Consider the following 17,756-nt stretch of genomic DNA (forward strand, 5'->3'; position numbering starts at 1 on the left):
CCTTGAAGTATTATAAGGTGTGGCGAATTCGTCGGAAAAAATATATTTCATTTTATTTATGTGAGCGTTCTCTTGCCGGCCGGAAAGTTATTCCATCTTTCATCTACTCTCAGAAACCTTTTGCCGCAATAGTTTCTTTGATAATACTGAGTTCGTCCCTTCCTTGAATTGTATGACCGGAATGCTACTGGTGAATATCTCATCCAATGAGATTGCTTGTGTTCCTGTACAAATATGCCAAAGTCATAAGGATCACACACACATTGTGGGATAATTTCAATGCCTTGTGTTTTGTTGGCAATGGGCCCTTTGCAGGTTAGTGATCACATGGTGCAAAAACCGCCATACTGGAACGCAAATTGCCCACTGGGACATCTTAAACGAAGCAAGATAATTTAAATGTTCTTTGTTTTAGATGTCCCAGTGGGCAACTTGCGTCCCAGTATGGCGGTTTTTGTATCACGTCATCACTAACCTGCAAAGGGCCCATATTCTATTGTCTTGGAAGTCTTCTTTGAGAACTGAGAAACCATGAAGACATGATGAAGCTATGAAATATGCCTTAAAGCCTCGAAGCGGCGCGTGAGTATTGACATATCGAGCGTGGGCTGGTGACCACCTGTTCCAAAATCACAACATTGTCACAAGGTCAAATAAGTAACCACAGAACAGATTTAACTTGCAGGTACTGGTCGACTAAACCGCCACCGTGTTCACAAAAACATTAGCAGATCAACGGGGAAATGAAGGAAGGAAAATGGCAGGTCATTTTACAATTGTATTTGGATTTTTCATGGTGGCTTTCACGTGGCTTTGGATGGTAGGACAGGCCACTCCACAACCAGAACAAATTCACATTTCGAGTACAGGTTGGTTTTAGAAGCTTTGGGTACCTGTAACTATACTGGGTTCTATACCGCTTGACTGCTCTCAGAGAAGAAAAAAAATTACCCTCTCGGTTTGGAGGCTTTCTTTGGACAACAAAGCTTTGCCAGTGATCTCTACATATCTATCAATCTTTTGTCTTTGGGCACATTAGGCTACGAAACTGGCCTCGATGACTTTAAACCCCATTTCCATCAAAATCGATATGGCGGATGTGTCCGCGGAGAGTCTGGGTTGGGTATCAACATCGACACTTAATGTGCTTACCATTTAGCCACTAGAACTTTCAAAATTTTTGGTGAAGGGTAAATAATTCCATCCGAAACTCCAGGACTACGTTTTGTCCCTTTACTTTCGTTCCGGTTGGTGTGGGACAACTTTAGTTTTCCTTTTCATTTAGCCATTTCTCCATTTCTCCAAGCCCGAGTTTCGAAGCTTGGAAAGCAATAGTTAGAGATCAGTATATTTGATATCGCGCATCACTATATGCCATTGTCAACCTAACTGAAATTTCTTACATAGTGGTTAGCTCCTCTGGTGCCACATCAGCCCAATAGTACCTCAAGATCTGCGAAGGGGACGCCAGCAGACAATGGTCGCTTTTATACAAGAGACGTATAATACGTCTGGGCGACTTTAAACAATTTAATTTAATGCGTCATTTAGTTCGTCATGTAATTCGTCCCGTATAAAGATGGGCGAGAGATGCATTATTCGTTTGGGCGAACTAAATCGTTTAATGCGTATTCAAAGATGCACTGTACTTTTCTTTTCATTCGTCTCCAAAACTGTAGCGTGAAATGACCAAATCCCAACATTATTACCACACAACGGGAACTTGCTTTTTCTTTTACTTTGCTCACCTTTCGTCCCAAGTCAGTTTGTTCGCCTTATGCATCTATCAATGTTAAGCCCGAGGGGGGAAACCTCTGGGCATATGTGGGGCATTTGAATTTCAGAAGAATGTTTGGTCAAAATCCCCAAAGTGGGGCCCCAAAATTTGGGAAGACCTTAGACAGCAATGACCAGAACCAGGTTGTTGACCAGCGGTTTTCGTTAAAACAGTGGTTTGCTGGGGGTGCTCAGTCTCGCAGGCTCAGAAAACCTGGCTGTGGTCATTGTTATTTAAGGTTTTTCCCAAATTTTGTCAAATCTTATCAAATATCCTCACCTTGATTCTCGATTGATTCTCTGACGAAAAGAGAGTCGATATTATCAACAATCCCCACAAAGTAAGGTTTTCCATCAATTTATATTGAAAATGAGTAGTGAGAAGTAGTGTTTTGGTATAAATATAAAAACCAAGTGCTTACCTCTATTAAAAACAGCTGTCTTTCCCAGTTTCAGGGATTTAGCTGCACTACTTCAATATTCCAAGATGGCCGGCGCACAGACGAGAACATGGGACGATGTGACATGGTCCCATTCCTCCGCGCAAAAAAAGCAAACGTCCCCACCCTGGGACCCAGATGCTTAGTCAAATTCCCGAGGGTGGGGAAGGCAATAAAGGTTAAATGCCCCCCCAGCCCATCTCGGGCTTGACTTTGATAGATGCATTATGCACCCTGCGGGCAGAGCCTCGCTAACAACTCACCAGAGGGTGAGCCAGGAGAGGCTCTGCCGAAATCGTGTCAACTCTCAGTAAGTTGCCGCAGCTATAGTTTCTGGGCTAGTCACTCCGGTCACCCCTGTTTAGGTAGCACGGGTATCATATTTTTAACGAGGCGAAGGTCAAAATCCAGCCTTCAGTTCGAATGTCAATTTGGCGTATAGGAGAGCGATCGAGACTTGGCCTGGGCCTGAAACTGTCCCTAAGAAACAGCTTGCGCACACTCAGTTAAGACTTCATCCGATTTACCCGATTTCTGCAGAGTCCTTTTTTCTAGTCGAGTGAAGAAAGGCTCTGCTGGCAGGGTGACCTTGTGGGGCTTGTTTGTAGAAGTAAAATTAATTGAAAAAACCCCAAAAACGTTTGAGAAAGTTGCATTTATATCGCCATTTTAGTCAGTTAACAACGTTCGTTACCACTCTAATATATTCTAGGTAATCCCGACGAGATGATGATCACGTGGGTAACTTTGTCCAAGGCATCCAAAAGTGTAGTGGAGTATGGGGAGAGGGGCAAGATGCCGCTGACTAAAAGGGCATATGGCTCATTGACGGAATATGAAACCTGTGGCTGGAAGAAACGAATCATTCATATTCATCGAGTTAAATTAGAAGAACTGGTGCCTGGGGGAGGATACGGTAAAAAGAAAAAAAGACAATTTTTTTTATCGTTTCGTTGACCGAGTTCATGATTGATGAGTTTGTTGTGATTGGGTCTCTCAGGGCAATATCGTTGCGCAGGACTTTTTCCCGCGTTAGGGAAAAGCCGTGGGAACGAGGTTGCTTTCAGGATTGACAGACGTGAAGAACAAAGACCTCCGATCCCGGACTCGAGGCTACTAAACACGCCAACCTAACTCAAAAAAGTTGTTGACAGCGGGTTTATTAACCATGGTTTGACTACATGTTAAATTGCATGTAGTTTTTCAGAATTTTTGGAGTTTTCCAGGTCTCGGTTTTAGAGGTCGAAATTTCCAGGAGTGCAGTTTTTTGGCATCCCTTGTTTCAGTTTGATTTTAGTGGCGTTCAGCTGAAAACTGCTCAAGTTGAAAGAGTGAGAATGAAATGTTTGCTGGCGTTTAATTTTTGCGCACTAAAATCTACGAAAAAGCTTGCGGATCCGAATAAGATGAAGTATACGTACTTCGAGGTAAAGAAAAAGGAACTTTTTTTTGACGTTCCTGTGAACTAGAGTCACTCATAAATTTGTTGCCTTCGGTGCGAACCTTTTACCACAGCTTCTTCCGTCAATGCTCCGTTTTACGGGTATTCAAAGCTACAGCTTCACGAATCAGAGGAAAGTCGAAATAGACGTCGATGGAATGAGACGCGCGGGAATCGAACTAGCCACATCCAGCTCAGAAGGCCGTGCATTAACCGACTAATGCATGTACTGTACGCCTTCACTTAAAATGAACCATATGTCACTTGAATTGGAATTTAGTTCCTTCTGAAAAAGGATCAGAGAAATGTCCAGCTCAGTACTCTTTTGAAATTAATATAACTATTTGCAAATCTAAAAGTATTTAAACGGCAAAAATTCTAGGGGAAAAGCAAACGTTTTCGAAACCAGGTCATCCTCTTACCCTAAAGATGACCCAGCTAGAGTCGGAAACATTTGGATTTTAATTAGTAAAAGATGTCGCAGTGGTGAGAGCACTCGCCTCCCACCAATGTGGCCCGGGTTCGATTCCCAGACTCGGCGTCATACGTGGGTTCAGTTTGTTGGTTCTCTACTCTGCACCGAGAGGTTTTTCTCCGGATACCTAGGTTTTCCCATCTCCTCAAAAACCAACATTTGATTTGAGTTGATTTGCGTTAATTGTTGTGGCCCTAATTAGTGCTCCAGCGCTAGAACGACTAGACACTCAAATAAAATTCCTTTCCTTTCCTTTTAGTATTGTAAATAGTGATCAGAGAAATGTTAACAATCAAAATAAAATGGGGGAAAAGCAGTGCGATTAGAGCATTTAATTAAAACGGTCCTTGATCAAAATTGTAATTTCAAAATCGGAATCAGGGTCGGACGGTTTTGTTGTACTATTCTTTTTGAGACAGTAAAAAGAACTATTCTGTTAACTACACACACTTTGAACGGGAGCAAGCACATTTTTTACGGGGCGAAATAAGCTGGCCGAAGTAGCCTCAATTGAGTATTCATCACTTTTTCTAATACCAACGATAGTGGTTTTTTTCTACATTAGATTACAGAGTTGGTAGCGCAGATGGGTGGAGCGCGTTATATAATTTTAACGCGACAAAAGACGGAAGGAAGTGGGCACCGAGGTTTGCAATATACGGAGATCTAGGAGTGGATAATTCTCAGTCTCTCGCCAAGTTACAAAAAGAAGTTCAAAGTGGTCGATATGATGCCATCTTGCACGTCGGTAAGCAGTTCTGACAAAGTAAAGTGCTCTAACCCCGAAAACCATATTACTTTGATCACTTACTGTACTGTACGTTTTCCTTATTCTAACACCCTTTCCCTTAATATAAATTTGTTCTTATTTATATGGTGCTTTATTTGCCTCATGTTCTTAATCCAATTGTTGTTAAATGCGGGTGTTTACTGTATTACAGCGTAAGCAAAATTTGAAACTTTTGGGCATCTTATATAGAAAATTATACAAATCAATACCCTGAACACCAAGACAAGTCTAATAGATAATTCGTTTCCACTGTGTTTTACAGAACACGGGCAGGAACGATCGAAATGAATGATAATTGAGGGAAACGGGAAAAAACAATTAACGGGAAGATTGTCCTCGGTCTAGGCTATGGCAAAGCTATTTTGGTGCTTAAAAAACTTCGTCTTTGATTTGTTTGTTTGAGCATCTGTATCGCTATCGAGAGCCCATTTACAGGGTTGCACATTTCCCTCGGCTAACCGCTTTAAGAGTGTTATTTTCTTCTATTTTCGATCTTTCACGTTGCAAGCCTTTTTGTTTCAGGTGACTTTGCTTACAACATGGAGTCGGTGAGTCATAAATACAGTTGCTTTGCAGGAACCCAGGACGGGGAGCTTCCGATTTGCTTTTTATTATGAAAGTAGCTCAGAAAGGCAACTAACAAGTTTTCTTCTTCCTTACTTTTTTGTCAGTAGGATAATTCAAGAGTTGGAGACAGGTTCATGAATCAAATTGAACCCGTGGCGGCGTACGTACCCTACATGACATGCCCTGGGAACCACGAGCAAGCCTGGTAAGTAACTCCAGTTGGAAAAATGCTCCTCTATAATTGAACCCCCGGAGAGACAAAAACAGCGTTTCTTGCAGCAAACTAGTAAGTACACTCCAAAGCTAGATCTCCTACTATTGATTTCTAAAGAAAGAGAGCGATCCAGTCTACCTTGGGTAAAGCTCGAGCCTGCGTGGACAATGAGCTGTGGTACATTTGCATATATCAAAAACAGATGTAAATGCAGAAAAATGCTCAATGCCATGCGACGGATTGCTGGTAAAGAATGGGGCTCATCTGCGTTCCGTTTAAGAACAAAATATCTAGCTACCGTGACACTTCATCCGAGTTGAGCACGGTCTACCAGTTTGGGCACATATATCAAGATTCAGTTTGGACAAGCTTGACAAGATGCTGGCAATACATTCTCCATACCAGATGGCAACTCACAAGATATATTAGAGAGTCTTAGCATCGGCAAAAGGCAAATGTCAGGATGCTGCTTGTCACAAACCATGAAAAATCTCAATTTAAATGTCGCGCTTTTTTGAGAAGTTTATTCAGTTGATATCTGGAGCTAACAGACCGTTAATGAATGAACTAATAGACTACTTTCTTCCATTTGAGGAATATTCATAGTTTGGCCCGACGGTTTGCCGTGAACGCGATCGTGATACTATATATCTCTCTATTATCGAGCAGCTTGGACGAGTTTAAGGACGGTGCCTACTAATTAAAGAAATTTTTGCCCCGGTGTGTGATTATGCAGGAAATGTAGATCTTAACAAGTGTTATTGAAATCCGAAAAGAAAATTGGTAACCACGCATTTTTCAAAGATAATTCACGAATAATATTTGTAAAGAGCTTTAAAATCCAAAGCAATGTATGGCGTTCTTTCTCAAATTGAAGCTTAATTACCTCTCAAAAATGCATGGTTTCCCCCAATTTTCTTTTTGGATACCAAGAGTACTTACTAAGACCTACTTTCTCCGGATAGTTTTAAACCGCGCAAAAATATCCCTGTATTAGTAAGCATCACCGATATCAGAAAATCCGAGTATCTCGAGATGCGCAGAGCGTATGCACAATAACAATAGTAGGCACCGTCCTTAACTCTGGCACACGACAGCCAGCCAGTCAGCGGACGGAGTGCCCAGTGTTGTGGTATCTTCTATTCTCTCGGGCAAATGTTGCCTTCGTCTTTCGGTTAGATATATCTCATAAAGGCTTATGGGTTAGTAGGCCAGGTAAGCAAAACAGCCTCAAGTCATGGGGAGTTTGACAAGTACTTGTCATAGTGATACATGAACGCTACTTTTTTGATAAATTACATTCACCTGACGCAGTCATGAGACTGAGTATGCTAGAGTTTGACAGTTTTTATGCAAACATTTAAAGAGACACCTAGTGACTTATCATCATTTGAAATCCAGGAGAGGTTAGTCGAGGAGGAAAAAACCATGATTGTAGGAACAGACGAAAGGCCTCGTTCGCCTATGTTTAAATAATGTACTGCGTGCGTCTATTTTTCTGCATAAACTCACAGTTCATGAAGTCATTTCCGATGAAGGCAACCCAAATCGAATCATAATGTTATTAATTTTTTGGCTTTTTTTTTCCGTGCAGCAATTTTTCCAACTACAAAGAGCGTTTTAGCATGCCCGGTAGCACAAAAGGGATATACTACAGGTAAGACGTCATTTGTGGTGCTGCTTCACACGCCCCTTCTTGTATATAGGTACAATCGACTATTACTATTACTGGTTGAAAACCACCTATTACTTGTTGAAACAATGACGTCTTTTGTTCAGATGTGACTATCGTTTTACGTAGTGTCAGCAACAACGAAAGCTCTGGAAACTACAACGCACAACTGAAACAATTTATTACTGTTTAAGTATAGGTAATCACATGATTTCGAGTGCAATAGGCCATTTTCGAGTCCATGTCTGCCTCTTCTTCAAAGCGAGTCTAAGTGCGAAGATTTTCTTATGAAGATTAGTTTTCATTCACTTTTAAAGGAGAACTAATTACCATCAGTCACAAAAACTTCGCACTTCGACCCGCTTTGAAGAGGATGCGGACATGAACTCGAAAATGGCCTATTTAGATTAAATGAGCATTAGTAACAAAATTACACGAGCCATTTGGTTGAGTGCAATTTGTAGTCTTTGAAAAAATTTCCGAGGGCTCATTTGTTCCAAATTGCATAAGAAAAATCATGTAATTACTTATTAATAACATTTAAGAAAAAAAATTGAGTTGAAGTTAATATAATTAATCAGAAGAAACGCGCGCGTATCACGCAATCCGGCGCAAAAAAAGGGCTTTCTGGGGATCGTGTTTGATGGCTGTCGTGAGACTTTGACCCATTAGAGTGCCGGGTTTGTTACGTCTTTTAGCACTCAATTACCTCTTGTGGTACCTGGAAACTGCATTCCTATTAGCCAATCAGAATAGAGAAAATTTCCATTTATATTATTAGTGGGATAATCATTTTTTTGCCGTCCCCTGCAAAGGAAAAAAAAGAGATGTTGACGACATCTAAAACATACTAGTCAGTCGTTCTTTATCTGTTTTTACTACAAGACCGTTCGCATTAGGGGCGCTAGATTTAGGATACTTATTTATCTATTTATTTAGTTAGATATATTTATATTTTTCGTTTTTGAACTAGAGTCAGTTACATGTGTGTACGTCTTATATGTGTGTATTATATCTCAAAACCTGTTATGTAAATACAAAAAAGATGACTTGGAATTAGACGGAAAATTCTCATGTTTTTGTTAAAAAGCAGAAACCTGCCGATTCTCGTTTGCCTTTTCACGTAACTTGCAGTTGCCACCGGATAAGTGTCTTCTCTCTCTTCTCTTTAAAGAGTGTTTTCACTCACGTGATCAGTAACCTTGTTTTTCCACCGAAACAAAAGAAAACTTTTGCATGACAATAGAGCTCTATTCCCGGAGGATTAGTTGGGAACACCGTCATGGCCGTCGTGACGTCACGTGAAAACACTCTATGTTAACTCAAAGGGTGTAATAATCGCAAAAACGTAACGAAAGGGGTCAATACGCAGCTATTACAACGGCTCTCGGGATTGGCTCAGAAAACAGTGGACCAAAACAAACAACCAATCAACAATGGACCCTAACCCTAAAAACAATAGAGCTGCGTCCTAAAGGGATCCAATGAAATTAGAGGTTGTATTACGTCCTATCTCCATGAAAGTGACGCTTTCGTTGGCGAAGCTGTCGTCCATTTTAAAGTTCCTTTGCAACGCCCTACAGTGATGACGATAATGATGATGATGCTTGGTGGATTATAACATTAGTTTTTTTTCTGGTTTTTTGCAGTTGGGATATAGGACCTGTGCACATTATAAGCTTCAGTACAGAACTTTATTACTACTTGCAATATGGTCTCGAACCTCTCATTCAACAATACAAATGGCTCCAAAAGGATTTAGAGGTAATTTGTAATATCGTTGCAATAACTTGAGCTTTCCGGATATAAAAATACTCGCCCTTAATATAATATTAGTAAGCAACCATTTTGGAGCCGTTAAAGAAGAGAACACACGCTCGCGTTGGGATAAGACGAGCAAACAACGTATGCACAATTTTGGACATCAAATATTTTGTATTTTTAATATATTCTTGTTCTCATCCATACACGCACTTTTTTTTCACATGCAATGCGGAACTACGTGCCAGCCGATTATAACGTAATGCACATTTATACATTAAGACTGAAATAAACAAACGGTGCTTTATCGCTGAATTATTGTTCAGTGGCCTTAACTGGCCGTATCCAAATACCTTGTAAGCTTCCAAAAAATGTGTACCTCACGATATATGGGCTCATTTCCACCCTGAATGTATTGCGAGCCGCGCATGAACTAGCCAATCGGAATACACTATTCAACAATAATGCCATTTTCAAAACAATTACAAACGGTCGCGTTGCATCAAGGTTGCATCAAGGGCCCTTAAGATCCGCTACGGCAACGTCGACGAATGCGTCACCTCAAAATACAAATTTGCGCTATCGAAAGACTTTCACGATTATTCCGTCTTGTGTACGTCGTACAATGTGGGCGAAGTATCCTAAACGGTACAAGGAAGGATTACGTTTTTGCAAACGTGGGTTCGTGGGTCGTGGGTCCTGGGTTCAATTCCCACCCTGGTCAGAGTTTTTCTCTGTCCTTGTGTGGGCCCATTTCCGTTAGTAGGGCTAACGCACACATGGCGTATATGGGGAACAAACGTAGCACTTCACATTACACTCTAATCAGTTAAGCCTATCCCAAAAGTAAATTGGTACAAGCGGTTTCCGGGTAAAAATAGACTGGAATGAAAGGTTCACGTCACATGACCGCATTGTCGTCAAAACCACAAATTTGGAGATTTCACGTCGTTGTTATGCAGAGCACCGCAAACAGACGTCGTAAAATGCGTGCCGCACGTGCAGCACGATTGCTTTTTCCTCTTTAACCAATGACATTATTGTTTTGTGGCGTTTTTTTTTTAATTGTTGTTGTCTTTGTCGTTTCTTAAAAGACCTAGAGACTCTCAACACACCCTTAAATTGGTCGTCCATGACGAGTTTTCACTTCTCAAACATTCCTTTAGTTTAAAAGGAGTGAATATGTTTGATTACTTTGTTGGGTTTTTTTGATTGACTTCATCTCAAAGTGGCAATGGCGAAGTTCAGGTTGTTCAAAAGCCGTATAACTTTATCTAGTGGATTCATTATTCAGAGTATGAAATATACTTCACGTTAAACATTGGCCAAAATTTTCTTAGTCACCTTTTAACAACATGTGCTTAGAGTGTGCATGTTCACAGTTACGAAAGAAAATACTGAAGTCTTTGCAGAGATTGAAACTAACGGATAGTGACTTATCGACCGGATAAAGTTATCTTGAACAAGTCAGTTGAGCTAAGATCTCGTTCCCAGGGTCTTCTCGGCCTTCAACAAAGCCGAAAAGACCTTGAGACTGAAGTTGCATGATTGCTTAAGAGATTTCTGTTTTGAGTAAGCGTGAGTAAAAGAAAGCCATGAATGTTCGAACTTAATGTGCGTGCTTAGAACTTGAAACTCGTACTTTGAAGGCGCAACCGTTTCTTCTATCTATAAACGTCTTTAATGATCGCGTAGGAAGCCAGTCGCCCAGAAAATCGTGCAAAGAGACCTTGGATAATAACCATGGGACACCGTCCAATGTATTGCTCTAACTCTGTGGGGGATAGCTGTGAAAACCATGAGAACGAAGTAAGTCAGTCGGTTGTGTATCCTCTTCCTACTATAAATTTGATTGACTGGTAAACTGCATCATGCCAGTCCAACTGAAGTGTATGTAGTCGATGTAGATTTTGGGCGTTGCAACTACATATATATTACGCAACCAGGTAAAAGACCTGGGCCCGGTTCCTCGAAAGCCGATTAACGAAATCCAGGATTAGCGTAAACTTTTGTTTCACGTTTTCAACTTTTTGGTGAAAGTTTCTTTTGCTTATTTTTGTTTTTCAAGATTGACGTCTTCTTATGTAAAGTTCTGCCGAAAATCTGCGTTGAACAGCATTTGGGAGTAGAGAAATAAAATGCTTGGTTAATTTTTGATCTTAGGTTAGCGTTAATCGGCTTTTGAGGAACTGGGCCCTGGTTCGTGTTCTCACAATAAACTGGGATTAGCATGCAATGGAGGCTCGTCCTTGCATGGTCCTCAATACCGTGCTAGTTCCAGTCTATATGCGAGAATAGAGATTTTTAGCACCGAAGCTTTCGGGATATACCACAAACCGCAAACTGCGATTTCCGGTTAGTCGTTTGCCTTTAGAGGTTAGCTCGATTTTGAAGTTTAGCAAGCCGTTCCTGTTATGCACATCGGCGCCGCCATCTTGGATTTTTCATTGCTACAGCTGCCCTCAAATCAAACAGCTCAAATTCTCCCAAAACTTATATTTGATCTTCAAAATTGTTCCAATAGATAGCAAGCAGATGTAACAACATGACTGATACGGTCAAACGGGAGGTCTGATTGATCTCTGGCTATAAAACGCTGCCGTAAATCACTTACCGCAAGAACGGTGTCTTGAAGTTGAAACGCGAACCGCAGACTGCAAACGTGACGGCACGGACAAGACCACGTGATATCCCGAGGTTCGCGGTTCGCGTTATCGCCCGAAAAGTTCGTTGCTAAAGGTCTCTAGTTGCCAAAGTTTTGACAAGTCCACACAATAACGACCCTCTGCTGGTTCCGAAACAAACATCGATTATTCGTGGGCCTCCGGCTCCTCTGCGCAAGTTCAGGAATTTAAATCGACAGTGGTTGCCAATGGTTACAAAGTCGGACCTGCGTTACTAGGAGGCATAGTTTTGGGACTGATAAGAGGTCGTCATTTTCGGTGCTAAACGGAAAAAAATATACTCCCTTTGGGTAGAAGAATAAAACTTTGGTCGAGCATCGCTCGTCAGTTAATGCTATCAAACAGTTTGATAAAGCTTATAAAACTGGTTTTCCTCTCTTTGAAGATAAGAACAGGATTATCATCTGAGAAGCTATATCCTTTGGAGAATCTTTTTTACAAGCACGGTAAGAACGGATTCACTGTGTTGCGCTTTTAAATTTTTGTTTGCCTTTTTGGTCGGCGACCACCTTTCTTAGTGCGGGGAACGCGAAGTTGGCGGGAATTTAGCGCTAAGAATTTTGCCTCATTAGCAAGTGTATAAAGAGGCTTAATGTTTTTTGGAGGTTATTTAGTTTATAGTTAAACACTTTTTTAACATTTGAAGTCAATTTGTGGGTGGCAAGAAGACGTTTGGTTCGTTTTAGTCCTTGCTTTAAAACGACAATAGCAAACCACCAAAGATCTTGTCACGTTTCTACAAAAAGAGCATTATACATTTCAAATGAATCTGCTTTTTGAGATTTCCCTTTACAAAGATCAATGCAAGATGAAAAGGGTCTTGAGATTTAATCATTGGGCTTTGTTTGAAAGAGGGAGATGAGAAATGACTTTTCACATTGTGATGTGTTTCAGGTGTGGACGTAGAATTCTGGGCGCACGAGCATTCGTACGAGCGGCTCTTTCCCGTTTACAATCATAAGGTAACACCATCAGCAGTGTATCAACTTCTTGATTGACAGGTTCGAACTCTCTCTGCAATCCAGAGGTAGTTCTAAACGGTAGTAGGACCGAGGGAAATTATTTTTTGCCTATGATCTCTCAATCAGGTGATTGCTTAAACAACAAAAGTTGCTCAACTGTGCAACTTCTTTTTTAACTGCGCAACTGAGGAGAACCTGCAAATGATTAGACTTTCAAGTCTTCTCGTTAAAGATCCCACACACTAGTCGAAAGGAGTAGGGCATGGAGTTCTCAGTGTTGTGATATGACCTTTCCTTCAGCAATGTGGTCGGCTTGGCAGGATTAGCTTGAAGGGCTTCTGTGAATGAGACTACATTATTAATTGTATTCGTCTGCCGTGACTGGCCAGGGAGAGAACTTTTAGTTGCAATTCAATTTACGACACCCAATTGAAAAGAAACTAAGTAGCGAATAGTTTCCCATAGATGCGAAGCAGGGATGACGCAGAGGTGTCCGAGAAGTTGAACGAGAGCCATTCAAGGAGTGGTTAGAATGAGTCTTGAACCCGATATCTCCGGATCTCAAAGCTACACTGACTGCTTCATTCATCGGTCGACTTCGACCTGTAACTTGTTTAGAAAAGCGCTCAGAAAAATCCCTCATAACGTGGCCTGCAACAATGGTAAGAATACCATAACCAGATATCTTTTTCTTTAGGTGTACAGTGGATCTGAAGAGAAACCCTACACAAACCCGAAGGCCCCAGTTCACATAACAACTGGGTCAGCGGTAAGGAACGGCTTGGAAATAGAAATGGCATTTTCTCTTAATTTACAGTCATTTCCATTTCCACTGTGTATCGAAAACCATTTTTGTTGCCACAATCTACATGTACGAAACGGTAAAGTCTGTTGTTAAGAAAGGTCTCTTAGAGCCTGGAGGAAGAGGACTTTTGTCTTGAAGACTTGAATATTAATTTTAAGTTTTAGCCCAGTATTTCGCAAGAATTTAAGGACGTTCGCGCCAATTGTTTCTGCGCATCCTTACTGCGCACGCAAATGCACACGCCACGTCATTCACGAGCGCGCGCGCTAAGTAATAAAATGAGAAATGATAGGGCAAAAGGCCATTGCCATAGCTTTGCCTGGATTTAACGGTCTTGGACGTTGGGTGACCCCTATTTTTCTTTCCAGAAACGGATTTTATTTACAATTATCTCCACGTTGTCCAAGAATGAACAAAAAATCAATGTGGGAAGTTAAAAAAATTTTAAGATTTCTGCTCACGGGACATCAAATCTTGCTATCTTGCGGCTGCAAGGCGAGTGAAACTGTGGTCGCTAAATGCGAACTTGATCTTTTAGGAACCTAACCAGTTGACTAAATTCACTTAATAAGTCCACTTAAACAATATTTGGCAGAGAAGATTTCACTTCAAAGATTTAATTGCAATATATTTGGGTTTACAGACACTGGCCTTATTCGCTAACGAAGCCCGATTTTGTCACATTTTGGGTGTTTTTCCGGGCATGTTCTCTCCAAAACGAAGTCGGTGACCCCCATTTTTTTTTACATTTCTGACATAACTAACTCATCATCTTACAGTGATCAAAGTTTCAGAAAAAAATCAATGTTGAAAAATTTTCGCGCGAACGTCCTTAATTCTGATGTTGGGCTAGAATTGGGTATGTTTGGTTAATAGTTGTCGCGCTCTTTTCCTTTGAGTATGCCCATGAAGTTCAAGTCCACTCTTTCTTGTTGTCGCCAGCCAACTTTAAATTTGAGTATGAGATGCCTACGAGAACGTGTTTTCTTTTTTGAGCATCCACTCCAGGTTTGAAGATTTTTCCAGTTCTGCGAACTCAGATTCAAGAATTCGTCTCGAATATTTGCAAAAATTTGGTTTTATCAACGGAGTTGGTAATGTAATATGGCTAATGTAAAATGAATTGGATTCGCTCTGGCGAAGGGCTAACGCTCGAAACGTCAGCTTTTAGAATCTCTGTATGGTGGCCAATTTACATTATCAACTCCGTTGATAAAACCAAATTTTTGTATACTGTACTTCCCCACCGACGCAGCACCACAGTTTCTTTAGAAACTACCCCCTTCGAATATTTGCAACCTCGTTTTTATGACCTCTCCCTTCGCTTTAAACATAGGTCTTGGGAACGATGTTGTCTAATCATACGCCTTATTCCAAAATGGCCGCCATTTTAGTAGTCTTTTGTTTGATGGCAAATTGGCGCTTTTGACCTCGTTCGAGGTTAAATGCTACGTTTGAAAGCGAGGCCAGAAGGGCCAAACTGCAAGAAAACAAAAGAATACTAAAACTGTGGCCATTTTCGAATAAGGTATATTGTACTCTCATCTCACAACGAAAAAGGCAACAAATCTCTTTCTTGTTTTCCTTTTTCAAAATTTTCATCATTTTGTCTTAGGGCTGTAAGTATTGCCATGACAAATTTAAGCGAGATTATGGTTCGTGGACTGCGTTTCGCACATTGGATTATGGGTACACTAGGGTACAGGTTTTCAACAGCAGTCACTTGTACCTTGAACAAGTCAGCATCGATAAGGTCAGGGGTAAATAGTGGAGGGCGCTTACCATTGCCCCAAAATTCCGGAAATTTCGGTTGGAAGTCAAGTAGGAACAGTACGTGTTTATTCCGGGGTGAATTTACGCGCCGTCGGAAGTGGTACGATCCAAATGATCGTCGAGACAAAATGTCGCATTTTTTGTTTTTATTTTCTCATGCTCACAAAAAGCTTACGTGACACTCTCTGATTGGCTCGAAATTATGCGTACGCGCGTTGGCGTGGGTAGGGTTTGTGCGACCGGAATATTGGGCACACGTACTTTCCGAAATTTCAAAAGGGAGTTTTTTTTTTGGTGGGATAGTAAGCGCCCATTGTATTGTGTGCTTTCCGATTTTCATTTCCATTCTTATCTCAATTCTCATTTTTACTCCCACTCTCTTCCCATTCCTCCTCATTACCATAATTAGCTAGGGGCTACGGAAATTCAGGAGCCACTGAAACGTAGGACAAAAGACGTGTAATGCGTATGCGTGTAATGCTTATGCGAAAGCGTGTCTCTCTTTCGAAAACCAGGCTTAACGCCAGCGAACTCTGCGCAGTGGACTTTATGTGACAAATATATTTGCACCTGAAGATTGAGCAACAACTACTTAAAGAAAGAACTCGATCGTTTATGCATGAGAAGTGACTTTGGACAAGTGGAACACATACCAAATCACGCCAACAAACCATTACAGCCTCCAAAAGCTTCCGTTTTTCTTGATTCAGACATTCAGTTGAAAACAGCTATAAAAATACATTTTTCCGCAAGTTTCTTGTAGTTCGTTTGGTAACATTCTCGTCACTAGAGCCTCGGATTTCGTCTGCGCATGACCCGAGGCTGTGGGCCGTAGGCCGTAGGGTTCATATAGCCAAAAACTGGCTATTTGAACCTTAGAGTTCTTCTCTCCCTCAGTCATGCGCAAACGAGAAGAGCTCTGGTTACGAGATTGATTTGGTGAAGGCTGCTTTTCATTAGGGACGCATGCGTAAGAGGAAACAATATACGCAGAAGCACCACATTCGTGTTAATCAGTGTCTTTTGTCGCAACAAGAATATTAAAAACTACCGAGTATGAACCCAGCGTTTGCAACCCGACTTAAAAAGGCTTCAAAACTTCAGTCAATGTGTTAAGTGGTTACTTTAATTTTCGCTTGATTTGGTTGCTACTTCCCAATCTCTGAATTTGACTAAATTAGCGACAGACCCTTTAACGGGTCATCTCTTTTCAACAGTTGTACGTTTACTTCAAAGAATTATATTAGAGCAATCAAGGGGCTAGTCATTGTAAAGAAAGAAATCAGTGCCAACTCTTCATCGAAAGATACCCAACAGCAGAATCTTAGCCAAGACACTTTTGTTCAAAAGGGCTAAGAAGGGTCAGAATGACACGAGCAAATAACAGGCTTAAAATTAGTTTGGAATTCAAGCGTATGTGCTCTACTTGTCTTTACCCTAATGATGGAAATGCTACACTTCACGATCTACACAACTCTCGGATGAAGTCCGTTTAGTGTAATCCTTCAAATCGTTGCAAGCATATTCGTTTGTTTCAATGTTTTTTTTTTCACACAGGACTACCAAGTGATAGACAAAATATGGATCATTAAGGATAAACACGGCCCGGAGGCCTGGGAACCCGATGATAAAACTGAGACTGGAGATATTGGAAAAGTTTCGGAACTTCATGTAACTTCCGTGGAGTGACACAGTGGTCGAACTATCCATACACGTGAAGGAGACTATAAATTATGCAGGCGACACTGGTCAGCAACACAGAAAAATAAAAGAAACCTGCTAATTAGATATTCAATTTTGCACTAGTTTCGAGGTTAGTGCTGTGAAGTAACACAGCGATTTAAAAAAACGTCATCAGTCGCGCCATTTATTCCAATGGCATGAATTTGTTGGAAGCACGATCACCACGGCAACGTAAAAACATAGTCAAGCCAACCAAAAAAGGACTTTGGTCAATTCGACCCAGGTGTAAAAAAACAAAAGTCCGGTCTTTCACTGACGGAAGGAAGCTTAATTAACCACAGACGTTTTTGCGCCGGACACAAACACCAACCGGAAGTGAAAAGTTTCCCCTTTTTAACCTGCCTCGGTATCACCATTATATTTCTATTGTTAAGTGTCTTTGCTTTTACGAAGCTGATTTCATCGGATTTTGGAAGAAACGGCTCACCAAAAATGCGAGATTTCCACTTCCGGTTGTCGTGCTTTACTAGAAAAAGGCTTTGCTTTAAAAAGGCTTAAACCTCCTTCGTATCATTGATAGCGACATTGTAATAACGACTTTCGCCAATTCTGGATTTAGAACAGGACAATAAAGTACACGGTCAAGGTAGCAGGAAATGTTATTAATACAGAGGTATTGAATAAGACTTGAGGAAAGTTTGAATTTTTACGAC

General features: G+C 40.9%; 1 protein-coding gene across 1 annotated transcript; it reads left to right on the forward strand.

Moving 5' to 3' along the window:
• The first annotated feature begins 659 nt into the window (after positions 1-659).
• On the forward strand, positions 660-17,692 carry LOC137979456 (acid phosphatase type 7-like). Its single transcript, XM_068826711.1, has 13 exons — positions 660-869; positions 2,929-3,132; positions 4,698-4,880; positions 5,445-5,470; positions 5,597-5,694; positions 7,298-7,360; positions 9,025-9,139; positions 10,832-10,945; positions 12,206-12,266; positions 12,715-12,782; positions 13,480-13,551; positions 15,203-15,340; positions 16,918-17,692. The coding sequence occupies exons 1-13, from the start codon at positions 758-760 to the stop codon at positions 17,047-17,049; spliced, it is 1,386 nt and encodes a 461-aa protein (XP_068682812.1). The 5' UTR covers positions 660-757; the 3' UTR covers positions 17,050-17,692.
• The last annotated feature ends 64 nt before the right edge of the window (positions 17,693-17,756 follow it).

This window comes from Montipora foliosa, chromosome 12, assembly GCF_036669935.1.
Source record: "Montipora foliosa isolate CH-2021 chromosome 12, ASM3666993v2, whole genome shotgun sequence".
NCBI lineage: Eukaryota > Metazoa > Cnidaria > Anthozoa > Scleractinia > Acroporidae > Montipora > Montipora foliosa.

Excerpts from the sequence above, each read along its gene's own strand:
- LOC137979456 (XM_068826711.1), top strand. The coding sequence starts at position 758 with ATGGCAGGTCATTTTACAATTGTATTTGGATTTTTCATGGTGGCTTTC. Across the intron at positions 4,881-5,444 it reads TGATGCCATCTTGCACGTCG|GTGACTTTGCTTACAACATG; the intron begins GTAAGCAGTTCT and ends TTTTTGTTTCAG. Across the intron at positions 12,267-12,714 it reads GAATCTTTTTTACAAGCACG|GTGTGGACGTAGAATTCTGG; the intron begins GTAAGAACGGAT and ends GATGTGTTTCAG.